Raw genomic sequence first — 19353 nt, forward strand, 5'->3', positions numbered from 1 at the left:
CACTGGCTCATTGTCCTTGGGGCCAAGCTGAGCAGCAGCAGCTGGGGTCCCCGGGGTTTCCTCTGAGCCCCCCCCATCCCGACAGTAGGGCTATCCAGTCACCCAGCCTGGCCCTCCTGGACTCAGAGCAGCCCGCCAGCACACCCGAGCAGCATGGAGCCCCCCATCTCCCACAGCACCTTTTATCAGGGGCTTGAAGAGGGTGGCCCCATAGACCTGGGGAGGGGGGACACACCAGTCCTTTCTCCTTATGGCACAAACCTTCAGGGAGGATGACTCTGGTACAGCTGCCCCCTGGTATTGGGCACCCACATGTACTTCTCACTGCTGGCACCCCAGGTGAGGTCATGCGGTGGGTCCCGTTTCACTGATGCTGAATCTGGGGCTAAGAGAGGTGATTAAATGGCCCAGGATCACAGGCTGGGGACCGACACAGCCCGGATTTGAACCCTGGCCTGCCCAATGCCACAGCCTATGCTCTTTGCACAAACTCAGGGTGCCCAAGTGGGGAGTGGGGCAGATGTACAAATGCCAGGGAAGGGGGGCCTGGCCACAGCCTGCCCCAAAAAGCACTGGCTGCCACTGACCGAAGGCCAGGGCGACAGAAAAGATGACCTCCCCCAGTTCCTGGCGGCCAGAGAATTCCAGAGCTCCCCGCACTCCTCCTTTTCGGAACAGTGCATTTATAGAGAGAAAGGGGCAGGGTGATGATGATTCAGGAAATCTGCAGCCGGAGTTCAATGAACGTCTCATAATGATGGTGATTAAAAATTAATACCACTGTTGAGCGATTTGTGCGTCCACTCCGCTGCCATGAATTAATTACTGGATGAAAACACGGGGGCTGGGGATACGCTCCAGGGCACAGAGGTTTGAGAGGGGGCACCCCAGAGCTGGGGCATCCTGGTCCCCACTCCGGCTCCTTCTCCGGGGCATCACCCGGGCTTCTGTGGCCTGGGGCTTGCCTGTTGTCTTTGCACAGCAAGTGCTGGGCCACCTGGGGAGGCACAAGGTCGTAGTATACATGGGGGGCAGCCCCCTGGCCTGAGTGACAAGAGGAGTCGGAAAGGCCTTAGGAGGTGGGAGACCCAGACCACCCCCGGTCGATACCAATTAGCAGAGGGACATTGGCAGTCACCTGCTTCCCTGTGGGTTTATTTGCTCATCTGCCAGAGGAGCGAGGTCCTCTGAAACGGAATGGCCAGGTGGGAGGATTATGAGTTTGCTGGGGCCACCGTAACAAATTGCTGCAGAGGTGGTGGCTTGAGACACCAGACGTGTGCTCTCTCCCATCACGGGGGCCACAAGTCCGAGAGGGTGGTGTGGGCAGGGCAGGCTCCTTCGGGAACCCCCGGGGGGGCACCGTCCCCCGCCTCTGTCTGGGCCTCTGGGGGTGGCCGGCCGGCCTCGGCGCCCCACAGGAGCTGCCCGGGTCCTGCCTCCTCCTCCGCGTCCCGGCCGTCTCCGCGCATCCCAAACTCCCTCTCCTCTCTCACAAGGACCCTAACTCCAGCTTGATCGCCTTGAGATCTGTCACCTAATTACATCCGCAAAGATCCCATTTCCGGATCAGGTCACATTCACAGGGTACCAGGGGTAAGGATTTGGTCTACTTTTTCGGGGGAGACGGTTCGACCCACCCCAGAAGGCATGTTGTTGGGTAAGCGAAGGCCGTGAGGGCCTGGCGTCGTCATTCTTGCGCCAAATCGATGGTTGCGCATCAGGAGTGGGGAGCTCTTCTGGGCGACGTCCTTGGCACACCCTCTGGCCGCCGGGCACACGGAGGTGCGACAGCGAGTCCGGGAGGAGGCTGAGACCTTGACCCGAAGAGGAGGGGATGCTGCTGCCGGATGGAGGGAAGAGTGGGCCCGGGGGCCTCCTCCACGCTCAGCTCTTGCCGGGGAACACTTTCCGGCCACCGGAGTGGAGGAAAGAACCCCTGGAGATATCACCGGGGCTCTAATTATTATTTTTATCATCCTTCTCTCTTTTTAAAATATTTTATTTATTTATTCAGAGAGAGGCAGAGGGAGAAGCAGGTTCCCTGCGGGCAGCCCGATGTGGGACTCAATCCCATGACTCTGGGGATCACGCCCTGGGCCGCTGAGCCACCCAGGCACCCCAATTTTTATCATCCCTTATATAGCCGCCCGCCCTGTCTTTTCTCCTCAATCTAGTCTTCGGGGTGCTGTGCGTTGCTCTCCTAGCCCTTTGGGGGCACTCTGCTGGCTTCATGATAGAAAACCAAGCCCTAAGAGACACCTGCGTTGCTTCTCCAATCCTGTCGCCCACACCCCTCACCTTGGCCATCCCCCCTCACCTGCCATGTCCCCTTACCCCCTGGGCCTTCCATGGCTGGCTGCCCTTCCTTCTGGAATGGCGCTCCTCCAGCCCAGCTTAGCACGCCCCCGCTACCATTTATCGCCCTGTTAGCCATTACCATCCCCTTTTATTTTTAAAATTTTTTAAAAAGATTTATTTATTTATTTATTCATGATAGATATAGAGAGAGAAAGAGAGAGGCAGAGGGAGAAGCAGACTCCATGCAGGGAGCCTGATGCAGGACTCGACCCCTGGACCCCAGGATCGTGCCCTGGGCCAAAGGCAGGTGCCAAACCGCTGAGCCACCCAGGGATCCCCCATCATCCCCCTTTACCATCGTGTACTCCCCACTGGACTGGGCTGTGCCTGAGGGCAGGAGGACGGTCCTTTGCACCCCCCTCCCGCCCTCTCCCCAGGACACAGATGCTCTGTGGATGCTGATGGAAGGAGATCAGGAGACGCGGATTAGAATTCCGTCGTCACCGTCTTCCCAACCGGGTGCCCTTGGCCTCCCTGAGCCTTCGTGTCCTCATTTGCCCGCCTGCCCTGCCAGGCTGGTGTGTTGACAGACGGAATGTGTCCTTGGATTACCAACCCATGCACAGGAATAGGGCGTCTGCCCAGGGGCCTGGGTGGCCCAGCCTCCCACAGCCCCCAGCTCGGCCTCCCCCGCCATTCCCCCTCCCTGGGATTGAAGCTAGAGGGAGGCCTGGGCTTCTGGAAACTCTTGGATCCCTTCCTGCCCGGCCCTGGGCCCCGCCTCGGCACCAGGTGTCTCTCTCTCTCTCTCTCTCTCTCTCTCTCTCCAGCTATTTTCCTTTCTGATCCAGAGTTCAAAAGAACAACCAGTGGAGGAGGAGCCGAGGGGGCCACAGTCATGGGAGAACAAAAGCCAGCAGGCTCCTTCTTGTAGGCCGGCTGGGGCCTGCAGGGCGCTGCCCACCTCTCCCCGCTGCGTCCAGGAAGGAGGCCGTCGGGTTCTGTGGGTTCCAGCGCGACTCTGCAAACATTGGCTCCGTCCAGTTGGAGGGAAGGCCAGTTCAGGGCCCCGGCTGGGGGTGGGAGGGGGCGGTGGGAAGGGGACAGCCTGCCCCAGTTAGAGCCCCAGTTAGAGCCCCAGAGCGCGCCTTTGAAAGCACTTCAGATGTCCCCAGCCCTGGGGGCAGGGGTGGCGTAATAATAATAAAACAACATTTGCATAGAGATTTCGTTTACAAAGCGCTTTCTCAGGGGGTGGGAGGCGCTGGGGTGGCCTGTGGAATCCTGGCGGGGAGGCCGCGGCCTCGGGTTGGTTCCACCCCCAGCCCGGCTCCGAGCTCGAGCTCGCGGTTGTGTGCGAGTAAACAAAGCGCTATTCATCCAACTGTTTCCGATTCCTCTGGATCTCGTTCCTTTTTCCCCCCTTCTCCCATGAGGAGCTCGCGCGGGGCTTGTCACTCAGGCCAGAAGAGGGGTGTCAGGAGTCCCAGAGGGAGGCGTGGGCTGGGACGTGATTGGAGGGAAGCCCCCCTGCCCCGGCCCCCTCACCCCTTGGCACCCTACCCCCCACCCCAGCTCCTGGGAATCCGAGCAGCCTCACAGAGGTTGGTTTATGCAAGTCTTCTCGAAGCTTAACCTGTGGCTTTGTCTTCCTGTTGAAAGAATGAGCACAGGTTTGGTAACGTCTGTGCATATGTCGCATGTTTGAAGACACACAGGGAGGAGCAGGGAGCCTGCGGGGCTTTGCTCCTCCTTCCCCTGCAGCACGTTCTGTACACCGTGTGGGGGCGTGGGGGCCCCCCTGGGGCGCCTGCACCTGCATCAGGTGGGAGTCGTGAGACATCTGTGCTTAGAGAGTCGCTTAGCTGTCACCTGGCAGCTGGCTCCCCCGGGGATGAGGGGGGCGGCATCAGACTGTGGCCCTTTAAGGGCCTCCGACGACAACGAGCTATATAGGGGCCACCTGCAGGGTCTTGGGTAGGTTTTGGCGGCCCCACAGGAGATGGAAGATGTAGGAGGTCATTGCTGGGCTGGAGCAGTTCACCTTCACCTTCGAGAAGGATGTAGAGATGCAGAAGGGCACTGGACTCCTCCTGCCTTTCCAGGGCATGGACAGTGAGTGAGGACAGGGTGTCAGCTGTCCCTCTGGGGGACCGTGAGGCATCCCCCTCCCCCTGTCTTCTCCGCAGGCCTCTCTGCTCAGCTCCCGATGGGGCCACCCCTTCACTGTGGCCCAGTGGGGGGCTGGAGCCTGCCAACTGTGATTCCCAGCTTGGTCCCTCCCTTCTCAGGGTCTCAGGCCTCTTACGTCCTCTCCAGGACTCCAGGAAAATGGGGCTGACTCCCAGGCGGCCCATTTTCCAGACCGGGAAAGCAGAGAGACACAGGTGAATTGTGAGAAGCTGGGAGGGTCCACACTGGCCTCCTGAGCTCCCTTGGGCCTTGGGGCCCTCCGTCACCTCAGTCTCAGGGTTGGGGGGCTTAGGTGCTGAGGCCTCGAGGCTGGTCCTGGAGGCCAGCATCCAAAGAGCCAGGACTTGGGGGCCCCCAGGCCTCAGCCTCGGGGAAGGTCAGGGTCGCAGGGGGCGTGGGGGGGGCGCCACTTCCTGGGGAGGAAGAGCCCCTCCAGCAGCTGCAGCCTGTGAGGAAGCTACCTTCCTTTTTCCCCTTCCAGAGTGGGGCTCAGCTGTGTGCAACTTCTTTGCGAAAGGGCTCTGTGAGAAAGGTGGGTCAGCCGGAGAACCTGGCGGTGGGGGGGCGGGGGCGGCCACACCACAAGGGCTTCTGCTGGGCCTGGAATAGGGGGGAATCAGCAGCTGGGATTTCCCTGGCTCAGCCAGGGCCACCTGGGAGGGGACATTCCCTTCTTCCCGCCTTGCTGGGGGTGGGACTGTTTTGGGGTCTCAGCCTGTGTGTTCCCAGGAGGCCCCCAGCTTTTTTGAGTTTCCTCCCGGCCAGGAAAGCGGCGCCCTTCTCTCCATCACCCCCTTTCTCATCCTCTGAATCAGTATGGGACCCAGTCAGCTGTCCTGAGTATTCTTTACGTCCTAAGACAGCCCTGGCCATTTCAGTCTCTGAAATGCTACCAACAAGCACCCCCTATTTCTCCCTGACCCCGACCAAGCAAACCCCTCTCCCCACATACAGGAGGCCTGGCTCAAACCAGGGGGTCCCCACCTCCGGCTCTGGCCCACTCATAGGCTCTTCCTGTAGAAATTACACGGTTGGGCCAAAAGCCTTGCCTTCAGTCTGGGGGCCCCCATTCCCCCCATAGATCCAGGTTAAGCACCGCTGCTCTTGTGAATAAGTTTAGGACCCGTTTTTCAGATCCAAGTGGTTCTGCTCTTGGGAAGCTGGGAGGCCAGGAGGGGCCGGGCAGGGAGGGACTGCCCTGCACCTCGCACCTCATTTGTCTTGTCAGCCCTGGACGATGGGGTGAGAGGGAAGCCGGCTCATTGCTCACTCTTTGCACATGGCTCTGTGCAGCCAGGATGGAGCCCCCTCCTTGGGTCCTGCCCCCAAAGCAGTGTGGGTCACAGTAACGCTCCTCTGGCTCTGGTGGGGGGTCACACAGCAGAGCAAGTCACTGGCCCCGGCAAGGGGAGGGCTATTTACAAAGAACCCCATCCCGGCTTCCCTCCCTATCAGAGTCGGCCACACAGGAGGCTGCTCCTGCTCAGGAGCTTAGGAACCGGGGCGTCCTTCCTGCCGTTGGCAGTGCCCCAGTATAGGAAGATAACAGAGAGTTACAGACATTTCCACTTCTTTCAAGTTGTTTCAAAGCTGGCTCTCGGGTCAGCACCTTAGGTCTCGGGACTCAGGAAATACAACCTCTGGGGGAGTTTTTAAGACCTGGTTTGAAGAGGCCCTTAGGGAGCACGATGTGCCAGGGACCGTGCTGGAGGGAGGGAGGGAGCTGGAAGCATGGCTCTGCTCCCTGGCGGGGGGTGGGGTGGGGCACTCCGAACCTGGGGGCTGTCCTGATCCCCGGGGCGTCCTGGGGTTTGAGAGGGGTGAGGGCAGGCCAGCCAGAGAGCAAGGCTGGGCAAAGTAGCGGTGGTGTGAACAGCCACCTGTCAGGACTACGGGGCGTCCTCCGTGTCACCCTCCATGCCACCTCTGCCTGCACCCCCCCGTTCCAGCCTCCACGGGGGGAGGGGTGTCAGGGGATGGGACGGGGCTGTGGGGGTGCAGCTGGGGTCTGAGCCCCAGGCCTCTCCTGGGGAATTCTTCCCGGGGGCACTCTGGGTCCAGGCTGTGGGCTGGGGGGGGCCTCCCAGCTGGGTGCTGTGGGTCCCCAGGGAAGCTCTGCCCATACCGGCACAACCAGGGGGAGAAGATGGTGGTGTGTAAGCACTGGCTCCGGGCCTGTGTAAGAAGGGCGACCAGTGCAGTTTCTTGCACCAGTACGATGTCACCAGGATGCCCGAGTGCTACTTCTACTCAAAGTTTGGTAAAGCCCCTTCCTGGCTCTGCCCTTCCCCTGGAGGTTGGCGGTGGAGGCTGGGAGGTGGGTGGAAGTTGTGACAGCAGCGCTCAGAGGAGGCCGTGTGTGCCTCGGTGACAGACCAGACCAGACCAGGACGCTCCGAGCCTCAGGCCTGCCTCTCCAGCCCCTGAGACACAGGAGAGCCAGTTTCACTGCCCTGCAGGCCCCCCCCAACCCCACCCCTGCAGCCCCAAGGGAAGGGGAGGGTGTGGCTGGCATCAAAGGCTGAATTGTTTCCCTCTGCAGTCCTGGTTTAATCACATACCCCGACTGTCCAGAAACAGGCCTGGATTGGGCCATCTCTCTGCCCCAGGGGGGTCCAGGCCAGGGGTCCCCAAACGGCAGGCATTTGGAAGCCACTTTCGCGATGCTTGTGAAACACACAGAGCACCTATGCCATTGACCAGTATCATTGTCTACTCTGTGGTCTTGCTATTATTAAGCCTTATTTTAAAAAATATATTTTATTCAGGATGCCTGGGTGGCTCAGCGGTTGAGCTGAGCGTCTTGCCTCTGGCTCAGGATGTGATCCCCGGGTCTGGGATCGAGTCCTGCATCAGGCTCCCCGCGGGGAGCCTGCTTCTCCCTCTGCCTGTGTCTCTCCCTCTCTCTCTCTCTCTGTGTCTCATGAATAAATAAATAAAATCTTAAAAAAATAAAATAAAATATTTTATTTGGGAGACACAGAGGGAGCAGGAGGAGGGAGAGGGAGAAGCAGACTCCTGCTGAGCAGGGAGCCTGACTTGGGGCTCAATCCAGGGACTCTGGGATCATGATCTGAACCGAAGGCTGACTCCCAACTGACTGAGCCCCTCAGGTGCCCCAATTAAGTCTTATTTTAGAAGAAAACTTTACATTGCTTCTGTAAGTGGAAAACTAGCCTCTCTTGTTGGCAACACAACGTAACTGTAAACATGCAGTCATGAGGTCCAGAAGCCATAGCCTCTAAAATTATCTTGTGTGGTCAGGTCTGGACCAGTGTCCTCCTTCCCTTGGCCTCAAGACCTCCTTCTGTCGTCCACAGGGCTGCAGAGGGGGAAGCCGGGCCACTTGCCACCTCATTTAAGAATGGTCTGTGAATGTGTTTCAGATCTCATAAGGTATCTTCCCAATAAAATTCTTCAGCTCTGTTCCTTCCAGAGCTGGAAGGAGCCCTAAGGATTATCTAGTCCAGTGCTTTTCAAACTGTTCCAAAAGAGTGACCTGGAGGGAGAGAGCTGGCACAGTCTCCAGGGACCTCTTGAGACAGCTCCAGGGGTGGCTGTTCCTCATTAGAGCCCATGGCGGGGGGTGAGGGGGAGGGTTGTGGGGGCAGTAGGGGCAGGCCTGGGTATGCGGGAAGAAAGCAAAACATCCTCAAAAAGCTCCTCCCAGGCCAACGCTCTGTGTCCTGCCTGCTTGGAGTTGAAGGTCAGCTACCCGCATGTGTTCTTTGGAAGGAAGGACAAAGTTTGCCCTGAGCCCCACTCCCCCGGTCACCGCCTAAACCTCTTTCATTTAAAAATGCTACTTACTAATTCCTTCAGTGAAACTTGGTTGGGTTTTCTTTTGGGACTCGGACACTGTGCTGGGAATGGGGATGGGGACAGGAGTAGGACCAGGTTCCCTTCTGCCCTCAAATGCGTCTCATCATGAGGGGTTACATGCAAATCACTGATGGTAGCGGGTAACCTCTGTTGCTGCTCTTGGAGTAAATGAGGGAATAGCTCTAAGGTCCTATCAAAGTAATTGTCGCTCTCCTTCGGAGTAAATTGCTCTGTATGGGACGTTCCGTTGGAAGGTGCTGGAGCAGGAAGGGGCAGCTGAAGGCGGCCAGGGTCCTTGGCCCGGCTGCTGGCTGCGTGCTTCTGAAAGGGACCTGGGTGGCTCTGCAGGGCTGAGTGCAGGGTGAGGTGCGGGGGCCACCTGCTGGCCGGCAGAGGAAGGCGGAGACGTGCACCCAGGCCAGGCCAGAAAGGGAGCCTTGCACAGGTGACTTCCCACCACCTGGCCTGTCCAATGCTCACCAGTCTTGGGGGTGGTGGGGGGTATGGTGGTGGTGGTGGTGGCGGCAGGGATGTCACTTCCATTCCTCTGAGGCCAGACCAGCACTTAAGCCCCTCGCCAATGTGAGGAGGCTGGGTGAATGTGGACATGGGATTTCCCCTGCCTGAGCCCTGGGGTCCTCGTTCGAGAGGTGGGAGGGCCGGGAGGGAATGATGGCTTAAAACTCTTCGGCATCCGGGGCACTCTTGTCCCGGGGAAACTGCTTTGCAGAAGCACAGCGTATAAAATAGACTCCGGAGCAGTTTGAAAACCAATGGGGTGAACACCGTGAAGTTCCTTTTGGTTCTGAGAAGTACCGAGTTGCAGATTTTTAAGGAGGATGAGACGGGAAGCAGTCACTGGTTCTCTACTTCAAATGAGGTGAAAAATGAGCTGAATCTTCCCCGTGGGCTCCTTCAAAGCCCCTGGGCCCCTGAGAGAAATCCAGGAGGGTTCTTGTCACAATTCTCAAGTGGTCTGGCTCCTTCTAGGGGACCTGAGTCCTGGTCCGACCCACAGACAGACTACAGTGCTGGGATACAACAGGGGTCCCTCTGTGTCTCGCCTAGCATCACCCCGGTGCCAACTTTGGAGCCCTGGGCACTGCTCTTGGCATTTCCGCCAAAAAGGACTGTGCCCCGATTCTGGGCGAATCGTCGGTCTCGTGGTGATGAAGCAGAGAGGGTTTTTCATCATGATTCGTCCACGATGTGTCTTCTTGGATCTGTAGCTGCTCGCTCTCTGGGTCTTTCCTCCCTACGTCTCCTCTCATTCCTTCCTCTCTGGTGGCCTCCAAATGCCTCCCGTTCCCATCCCTCCTCGGGCCCGGCCTCAACTCTTCCAGACGTGCTTATTCCTGCCCACGCCCTGCTTAGCCAGTAGTCTTGGGGTCCATCCTCCTTAGATTGCAGGGCGGATTAGAAAAAACCTTGTTGTCTTGGAGAAGCGGCCGATGACAGAAGGCAGGCCGGTGGCTTCTAAGGAAGGGCCAAGGTCAGTCCTGTTTGGGGCGGGCGGAAGTGACAATAAAGACTTCAAGAATGCTCTTTAAGAATGCCGGACTTTTCAGGTGATTGCAACAACAAGGAATGTCCCTTCCTCCACGTGACACCAGCCTTCAAGACCCGGGACTGTCCTTGGTATGACCAAGGTTTCTGCAAGGATGATGAGGCCCCAGTGGTAGGGAGCATTAGGTGATCAGGATGGGGCGGGGGGCAGGTCCCCAGCAGGGGAGGGAGGCATATTCCTGATGAGGCCCCGTGGGGCCTTCCCAACAAGCTCTTTCCCCTAGTTCCGCCCAGGGCCCGCTCTGCGACCTTCCAGCATTCAGCCTGGTGTGGCACGGGGCTGGCTTCCTGCAGCAGACTTCAGAATGTATCACCTGTGTGACTGGAACAAACTGCTGAACTCATTTCCTCACTTATGAAAAGGGGAAATGCCTCCCTCGGAGGGTTGCAGAGCCGCTCAGCTATAGGACCCCATGGGAATCTTGGCGCAGGGGCTGACCCACAGGAGACGTTCTAGTGCATTCTCTTCACTACTTCTCTTACCTGCGTACCTGGGGCTGTGCTGCCACTGACACTTGCTCCACCTACCCCAGGAAGAGGCAGGCTCCCCCCATTAGAGTCCCTGCTCTGAGTACCATGTGCTTGATCTTCCTTTATCTTCAGGCACATTGTTCTGAGGCCTCAGTGGTGTTGGTTTTGGGGGATTTTAGGGGAAGATAAGTAAGCTGTAGGGTTAGCCTTTCTTCAGTCGTAACTTCTAGAGCTAAGCAAAGACAGCAAATGACCATCTACAGCCATGCGGAGCCTCCAAGACACAGTGTATTAGGGACACTTCCAACGCCGCTACCCAGGACTGGCCAGCTGACCCCCACCCCAACGTATTCCAAGGTCACCTTTCCCCTCCCCGTCACATGGCTAGGAAGCAGCTGTTTGGGGCAGTCTGGAAGGTTCAGGGAGATTTATACACCCCTGATGTGGGGAGCCTATGACTGCCATAGCCTCCCGGTGAGCTCTGTCGTGTGTTTCTGGCTGTGCTTTGCCCGGCAGGGCCCCTGTGTAAGCAGTGCCACGTCCGTAAGATCATGTGCGTTAACTACTTAGTGGGCGTCTGCCCCAAGGGACCTCACTGCCAATTTGCACAGTAAGTATGACCCCTGCACCAGCAACTCCTGCCTAGTACGGGGCCTGTTCCCTGGCTTCTGGATCTAGATCTTTCCATACCTTCACTGGCCCGAGGTGGGAAGTGACGTGTCTGGCGAGCATCTGCCCAGGGGTCTCCTTGCTGGCTTACCCTGTGCACACACAGCCCCGTCCCCCGCCTGGTGCTGCACTAACTCCACCCCAGGCTGCTGATGTGTGTTCGTGCTGGGCACAGGCATAGAGCTCTTCACAGACTGTTCTAGAAATGACTAGAAACACTGAAGACCCGCCCCAACCCTCTGCAGTTCTTCTGCATCCCCTGGCTGGGGTATGGGCTCCTTCCCCACAGGGCTCAGGAACAGGAAATCTGCAGCCAGCTGGCACGGAGCATGCTAATGAGCAGGTGATGGGGGGCGGGGGGCTGGAGCCTGGCTGTAATCGGCTCTCTCTGTACTTCCCTCAGTCCCAAGATGAATCTTTTATTCAACTCGAGCTACACGAAGGTGAGTGAAGGCAGGGAGGCGCAGGCGCAGGTGTGTCTCGCTCCTTTTACAGCACATGCTCCCTGGGGAGCTCTCTCTCTCTGGCACCGCACTATGCACAGCCCTCACTCTCACATGATCTGCTCCAAGTACCCATCGTGGGAAAGGCACACGCCACCACCCAAACCCCCTTCAACCTCTGTAACCTCTGCTTCAGTCCTGTCAGCCCCTGAGGCTTTCCTTCTCCTTGGCTGGATAGCGTGCATGTGTTTGTGATTGTGTGCGTGTGTGTGTGTGTGTGTGTGTAAGTAATCTCTATTCCCAACACGGGATTTGAACTCACGACCCCGAGATTAAGAGTGGCATGTTCTACCAACTGAGCCAACCAGGTGCCTAATGTATGTGGTTTTAAAATAAAGAACAAGGGGCCCAGCCCTGGATTTGTGTTATCCTGAATCAGGGCCTTCCTGGTTGTGCCCAGTCCCTGTGGGAACATACACCCTCTCCCCGAGCGCCTCCCTACATCGGGGGCCAGCCAGCTACAGCCTGCAGGCCAAATCTGGCCACAGCCTGTTTTTGTACAGCCTGGCGCCTAAGAATGATTTTTAAAATAAGATCGTGGGGGAGTTAAAAAAAAAAAAAAGCAAACAAAAGAATATATTGTAACATAGGAAAATGAAACTGTCAGTTCTTGTAGCTTTACTGGATCAGGGCAAAACCCATCGTTTCCGTATCAGCCACAGCCCGCCTCACGCCTATGAGGGCAGGGCCGAGGGCCTGCAGAGCCACAGATCTTTAGTATCTGGTCTTCTACAGAAAGGCTCCGTGCCCCTTGATCTGGATGACTGAGTGTCGGGCTGCGGATGAGTCCGACAGAGGTCGACCCGGGCGTGGGAACAGGGCTCTGCTCAGGCCCTGTTGATCCGTGCGGTCCCACATCCGGTCCAGCGGCCGCAGGGAAGGCGGCGCGGGCTTGGGGAGGGTGCCCCCTACTGCTCCTGCCTGGGATCTCTGCCAGAAGGTGGGAAGCCTCTTCAGTGACGGTGGGGCAGTTCACAAACCTGACTCTACTTCCCATCAGGAGGCATGCCTTTGGCAGCTAAAACTGTAAATAAAGGCCTCTGGAAACCTGGTTTCCACCTAAACCCCGGCCAGGGCCTCCGCCCTCGGTGTAAAGTCACCACATCTGCACAGAGGGAATGTCTGCAGCGTTTCCTCCTGACCTTATCAGCAGCTTGTCCACTGGCCATGGGGCTCAGCACCTGCTGCTTCTGCCTGGGAGCCTCGCAAGCCCCCTTCCCCGATGGCCTGCCTGCTTCCCCACCCTCAGAGGAGGCCTCAGGAGCACCGGGTCTCCTACCACTTGGGGCTCAGGGCACAGGAGCAGGGCCCGTGCTACAGGGTGGGTAGCTGCGGACAGACCTTGCTACTGCCACATGTGTGGGCGTGGGTGGTGGGGAGGATGGGGTGAGCAGCTGCAGCGTGTGACTCCCTTTCGGTTGGGTAAGAACACACTGAGGTGTAGGACTGAATGAGGGGAGTGGGGGGGCACCGGTAACCCAAAGTTCCTGCTAGGTCTCTACAACCTCATCTGACTCACATCCCTGGCCAAACTTTTTCTTTCTTTAAAAGCTCTAAGTTAAACGGCTTTCACCTTATTCTTTGCTTCCTACAAATTCTGAGTTCATATATACTGTCCTCAAGATCTGTGGGGTGGGCAGGGTTTGGTGAGAAAGGGGATGTAGCACCTTGTTTTTCTGGTTTTGTTGTGGATGGGTTTTTTGGTTTTTTTTTTTTTTTTTTTTTTTTTTTTTTGCTATTTTCTGGTTTATCAGGAAGAAAAACATAACTTCATGAGATAATGTCTTCATTGTCCTGTGCTTCTGACTTCTCTATGCTGTAAGAGAAAGCTCCATCAGAAAAGGGAAGGGAGCAGAGCTCTTGCCTTTCTCATGCATTTGATGGTGGGGACATCCAGAGCCCTGTTCCTTGGGAAAGTGATGCTGGTTTTTCTCTCCAAGTCTTTCGGGCCTGAAATGGAAGTTCCTTTAAGAGAGAATCCATCAAATTCCTTAGAATGACAGCTAATTAGCTCTTATGGTTCCCTAGACAGTTTTGGGTATTTCTCTGGGGATTTGATTTACAAAAAGTCACTCTATTAATCTTTCTCTTTTAGTGTCGAAAAATGGGCCATTATGCCAGCCAGTGCAGTAAGACTCCAACAGGTAGGAGTTACCAAAAAATAAAAAAAACCCTGGTCTGTGCAGTAACTGAAGACCTCCCAGTGAAGATACCCAATGGTCATCCTGTGGGATCCTCTGTTCCCAATATCCCAGTGAGCCCTATTGTCGTCCTGAACAGGGTGTGAGATGCGGAAGTAGTAGCCTGCTGCACACAGGCTTATTTCCTCTCATCTTACAATGAACGAGCTGCTAAAAATACGACAAGCCTGGAGGCAGATGGACTGTGGTAGGACGAGGTATCCATAAAATGGGGGAGCAGAATGTATGTACACCCCAAACTCAGGTCTGTGGGAAATGCAAGCATTACACTTTGCACAGCTCCTGTACACTTTGCCACAGACAAGCCTGGGCTGCATGCAGCAATTCTTGTGCATATGGCCTCACCTGCTGCTATAAACTAGTGATTAAATCCAACGGTTTTCTTTAGCATGACAGCTGCTTCCCTGTATGGCTTACTTAAATTTAAGGCTATATTTTGTGCATGCCTTATGTGAGGAGTTTTGGGGAGAGAGCTGGTACAAACAAGGCTTTTCTTGGGGGAGGCGAGGGAGTGACATAGACCATTTAATGCCATACTATCTATGCTGATGCCTAAGTCAGATGGCAATGCGATTTAATCCACTGGGAGAGGAGTGGGGAGGCTAAGTCGAGCCTTTTGGGGAAGCAGAGAAAATAGTAGGTGTGTGGTAGGACTGGCACCGGCCACCTCCACCTTTGGCAGATGGAGACAGCTGCCCGGCCCACCCAGAGATGGAGGGTAAGGTGACAGAGCAGTCTAAAAGAATGGTGGCCCACAGCAAGGCAGCTCCTGAGACAAATGCCACAAAACAATGGAGGCAGACCACTTAATCTCAATCCTCAGCTTTTTCCTGTGAAAAATGAGCATGGCACCTGCCTCACGGGATGGTCAGAAGGATAAAATGAGAGCATGCAGGTAAAGAACTTTGCACAGCGCTTAGCTTTGACAGAGCGGGCACCCAAATGGCAGCCAGACTTTAGTGTGGGTTGTGTAGGGTCTTCCTCGCTTGGTTCACGTTTAGAATCTGATGCCACAGAAGTTGCAGGAGAGCTGTTATAATTTAATTCCTGCTGTATGTCAGCCTTAGCTGGAAATCACTGATACCGGACTTCTCATCTTACCAAATCTCTGCCAGGTAGGTATGACCATCCTCACTGTACAGTTCAGACCATCCAAGGAGGCTCCAGTAAGCTAGATAACTTGCCCAAGGCCACACCCACCCATCTCAAAGGTGAGGGTCTGGAAGAGGCAAATAGTAAGAAGGGGATTAAAAATACATATTTAAAAATTTTTTTTTTGTTATGAAGAGTGGTAGTAATCACATGTAGGAGGAACACAGGGAGCAGGGTAATTAGGATGATCTATATAAATCAAGATAAAAAGGACTATGAACAGTGGCAGCAGATAGGGTTTCCCATAAGGAGTAAAATAACCCACAGCTAACAAGCTAACTGCTAACATAACCATCGATTCTAACAGCCAAATCTTTTAATGTGCATTAGAAAAAAGTACTTTCTCGGGGATCCCTGGGTGGCGCAGCGGTTTAGCACCTGCCTTTGGCCCAGGGTGCGATCCTGGAGACCCGGGATTGAGTCCCGCGTCGGGCTCCCGGTGCATGGAGCCTGCTTCTCCCTCTGCCTGTGTCTCTGCCTCTCTCTCTCTGTGTGTGGCTATCATAAATAAATAAATAAATAATTAAAAAAAAAAAAGAAAAAAGTACTTTCTCTAGTACACTCTATTTCAGATATTCTCATTCAGGCTTAAATTCCGGTAGCTAACACTGGGGATAACCCACCCTACACAGACCACAAGAGTACAGCCAGGGCTTTCAGGCCTGCCTACAAGTATTTCCAACCTTCCAGAATGGGACCCCCGCCCCCCTCCTCGTGAGTCTTCTCCAAGGTGGACAGGAAGGTGGATGTGGATTGTTTGTATGGCTTCTCTGCATGCTGCTGGAAGACTTGTTTGGGAACTCAAGCTGCTGCCATGGAAGCAGAGCCTAAGCACTGTTGCTGACCTAAAGGGAGCCCCTGCCGGTGTCGTGGAAGACATGTAGCAGCATTTTGGGAGACAAAATTGAGGCTGTTTATCCTGGTACATCAAATCAAGAGCATTCCTGACTTTTCTTGGCTTTGTGAAGAGATGAGCAGTTACTCCTGCCTCTTGTCTGCGGACACTGGCTTCTGCAGGTCAGGCTCACTCATCTATAATACCAGTTTTGAAAAGAATCTCTAGTCTTTCTGGATGAAGCCTTGCACCCGCAACACTACATACGTGACTGGGACTGGCTGTGCAAATGAACTTCTCTTGGAGGGATATTTGCATACATGAGCAATACATGTATCTTCATAAACCAGGTTTATGTTACGACTGCAAGCTGGTGTTATGGAGCATAATCCCTTGATCGCGTAGTTTGTCTGGACCTGAATCCAGGAAAAGAATCAACGGTTATCAGCTGACCTCAACAACTCAGACTATTTGGAACTTTATAAAGACATCCTTAAAAGACGGGATGAAAGGTCTTCAAGCATCCTCCCATCCCAGATGGCATCAGCGAGCGGACAGGTACTCTCCCTCTCCAGCTGTGGGCGTTACTGAGGAATCCGGAGACCCTGCCAAGGGCTACCTCAGAGTCCCCTGGACCATTTAAGAATCCACGCTCGGTTATCAAGTTCAAAGGCCTCAGTTAAGACTCTTTCTTCATTTTCTTCTTTCCTGCTACATGGGAGTTAGGATTCTTGGTATGGACCATGTCAGATTAAACATTCTTTTTTGAGTGCAGGATCCCACCTTTGTCTTAAATTTGGCAAAAAACAGCAGCTATCCTTTTAGGACCAGTGGGATCATGATTACGTAGTTTACTCTTCTCATTAAGGAACTTATCTTCAGGGATGAAAAATATTTTCATAAATGAAACCGTTACATTGGTCTAGCATTTTTTTTAAAAGATTTTATTTATTTACGAGAGAGAGAGAGAGAGAGAGAGAGAGAGAGGGCGGGGGGAGAGGCAGAGACACAGGCAGAGGGAGAAACAGGCTCCCCACAGGGAGCCTGATGTGGATCTCGATCCCGGATCCCGGGATCACGCCCTGAACCGAATGCAGACACTCAACCACTGAGCCACTCAGGCATCCCACTGGCCTAGCATTTTTTTAAAGATCTTATTTATTTATTCATGAGAGACACAGAGAAAGAGAGAGAGAGAGAGAGAGAGAGAGAGAGAGAGAGAGGCAGAGACACAGGCAGAGAGAGAAGCAGGCTCCATGCAGGGAGCCTGATGTGGGACTCGATCTGGGTCTCCTGGATCAGGCTAAACCACTGAGCCACCCGGGCTGCCCTAGCATTCTGATTCTGACAAGAGTCTACAGTAGTGCTAAGTGTTCTTGATAGCAAGTCAGTCTTGGGGCATCTCCGAGCTGCCCCTCAGGGCCACCACCGCACTTCTGTGTTGTGGGCAGCACCAGGACACTCAAGGTTCTAACTCAAGAAAGGTTTTTGTTTTTTTTTAAAGATTTTATTTATTTGACAGAGTGAGCACAGTTGGGGGGGGGGGGCGGGGCAGCAGGAGAGGGAAAAGCAGGCTTCCTGAGCTGGGAGCCCGATGAGGGGCTCGATCCTTGGACCCTGAGATTATCACCTGAGCCAAAGGCAGACACTTAACTGACTGAGCCATCCAGGTATCCCCTCAAGAAAAGGGTCTACTACTGGGCAGCCCGGGTGGCTCAGTGGTTTACCACCGCCTTCGGCCCAGGGTGTGATCCTGGAGACCCGGGATCGATTCCCACGTCGGGCTCCCAGTGCATGGAGCCTGCTTCTCTCTCTGCCTGTGTCTCTGCCTCTCTTTCTCTCTCTGTGACTATCATAAATAAATAAAAATTAAAAAAAAAACCTAGTTTTTTTTTTTTAAGATTTTATTTATTTGTGAGAGACACAGGCATACACAAACAGGCTCCCTGCGGGGAGACTCAACCCAGGAACTCTGGCATCATGCCCTGAGCCATACAGGCTTCCCCAAAACTGTAGCTTTCATTTTGAAAGGGCTTTGTGTCCATCCTTTGCAAATGCCCTTTAAGAGCGGTACCTGGAGAGGAATGCTCCCTCCACTTCCCCCTTTGTTCTCAGTCTAGGTCTGAAACCCTTCCAGCTGCCAAGGTGGCGGAGAACACCAGATAGCCTTACGCCCACTTCCCCAGACCCCTCAAGCAGGCCTCAGCAGGCTACAATGGCCTGTGGCAGGGTCCAGGCCACTGCCTGTTTTGTAAATAAAGTTTCCCTGAAGCTCAGCCCTGCTCCTTTGGTTAGGTGTTGCCTACAGCGGCAGAGCTGAGTAGTTGTGACAGAGACCAAGGGGTTTGCAAAGTTGAATCAGGTATGACCATGTGTGGCCCCTACCCTAGAGGGGTGGGACCCTCCCAGTAGCCTCCTTTGGAGTGTTGACGGCAACTTGGGAATCACTGTTCTAAAATGTTTCTGTCCTGGGTCTCCAGGATCGCGCCCTAGGCCAAAAGCAGGCGCCAAACCGCTCCGCCACCCAGGGATCCCCAAGTTTTTGGAATTTCAATGAACTTAGTAATATTGGACTAAGATAACCAAAAGTAGCACTCTTTTCCTCAACCATGAATTTTTCCTTATGGAGAAGTCTAGTATACCTTTCCCCTAACCATGAGAAATTGATGCAGAATTAAATTACTCCCATTGGGGATAATTAGAGACCAGGGACTGGGAATAGAAAAGGTAGATAAAGCAGAAGATAGAGCCAGAATTCAAGTTTTGAGGGGAGAAAGATGTGCAAATACATACTGGCCTTAGAACAGCACACCCCCTTTCTTGTAGTTTTGAAGGAGCTGGGACCAAACAGGGATGGGTGTCCTGTATTTGGCAAGAGGATATTACAAGCAAAGCTACTATGTTGTGTGTGTGTAAAATAGACGGGTAGATGTAAACCTATCTATGATCGATAAAATCACCCCCGTGATGGAAAAGGGCCTGGAGCAACAGTTACCCACCCGTGCTATCTAGATCATGCTTCCTCAAAACCTTTTCTAGCTAGTAACTAGATCTATCTTTTTCTATCTATCTATCTTATCTTGACAGATCTATCTTTTTTTGTCAAGTTACGTCCAGGGGCCAAAGCAGAAGCCTTCAAATTAGAAAAAACACTGAACATTTTGATGGGAGAAAGAGACACAGAAAACTCACCAGCCAAAAACAACCCTAACAAAGTAAAAGGAATGTCGGGAGTATTTCACTGAAATTCTTAGGAAGTGATGGGGTGGGATTCTGAAAGTTTCCAGGAAGAGATGAGAAACAGAAACCATTTGCTCATTATTATACTCACTTAAGAGGTATAAAAAGTGATTTAAAATTCTGTTCAGTGTGCCATTTCATTTTAATCAGCTTAAGGACATACTAAGGATTTTTTCCTAGGCTCACCTGCAACTCTGAATCCACCCGTACTTTTTAGGTTTCTCATGCCTGCCAAGATCTAGTCAAGGACCCCAAAGACCCTGATGCAAGCCCATTTTCTGCCACTCCACATACTATTCTGTATCAGTACATATGTAGCCTGGTATCCCATGTGGATGAATAGGAAAATGCCAAAGCTTAGAAAATAATTATAGGGAGAAAGAGTTAAAAGATTCAATAT

The 19353-nt window shown here is 54.1% G+C and overlaps 1 protein-coding gene across 1 annotated transcript; it reads left to right on the forward strand.

Annotated features, from left to right (window-relative positions):
- Positions 1–4310: 4310 nt before the first annotated feature.
- On the forward strand, positions 4311–11369 carry CPSF4L (cleavage and polyadenylation specific factor 4 like). The gene is given in 7 exon segments (XM_025468477.2): positions 4311–4416; positions 4976–5026; positions 6603–6662; positions 6665–6754; positions 9885–9979; positions 10869–10963; positions 11312–11369. Coding segments are annotated over 7 exon segments (555 nt in total).
- The last annotated feature ends 7984 nt before the right edge of the window (positions 11370–19353 follow it).

Source organism: Canis lupus, chromosome 9 (assembly GCF_003254725.2).
Source record: "Canis lupus dingo isolate Sandy chromosome 9, ASM325472v2, whole genome shotgun sequence".
NCBI classification, from domain to species: Eukaryota; Metazoa; Chordata; class Mammalia; order Carnivora; family Canidae; genus Canis; species Canis lupus.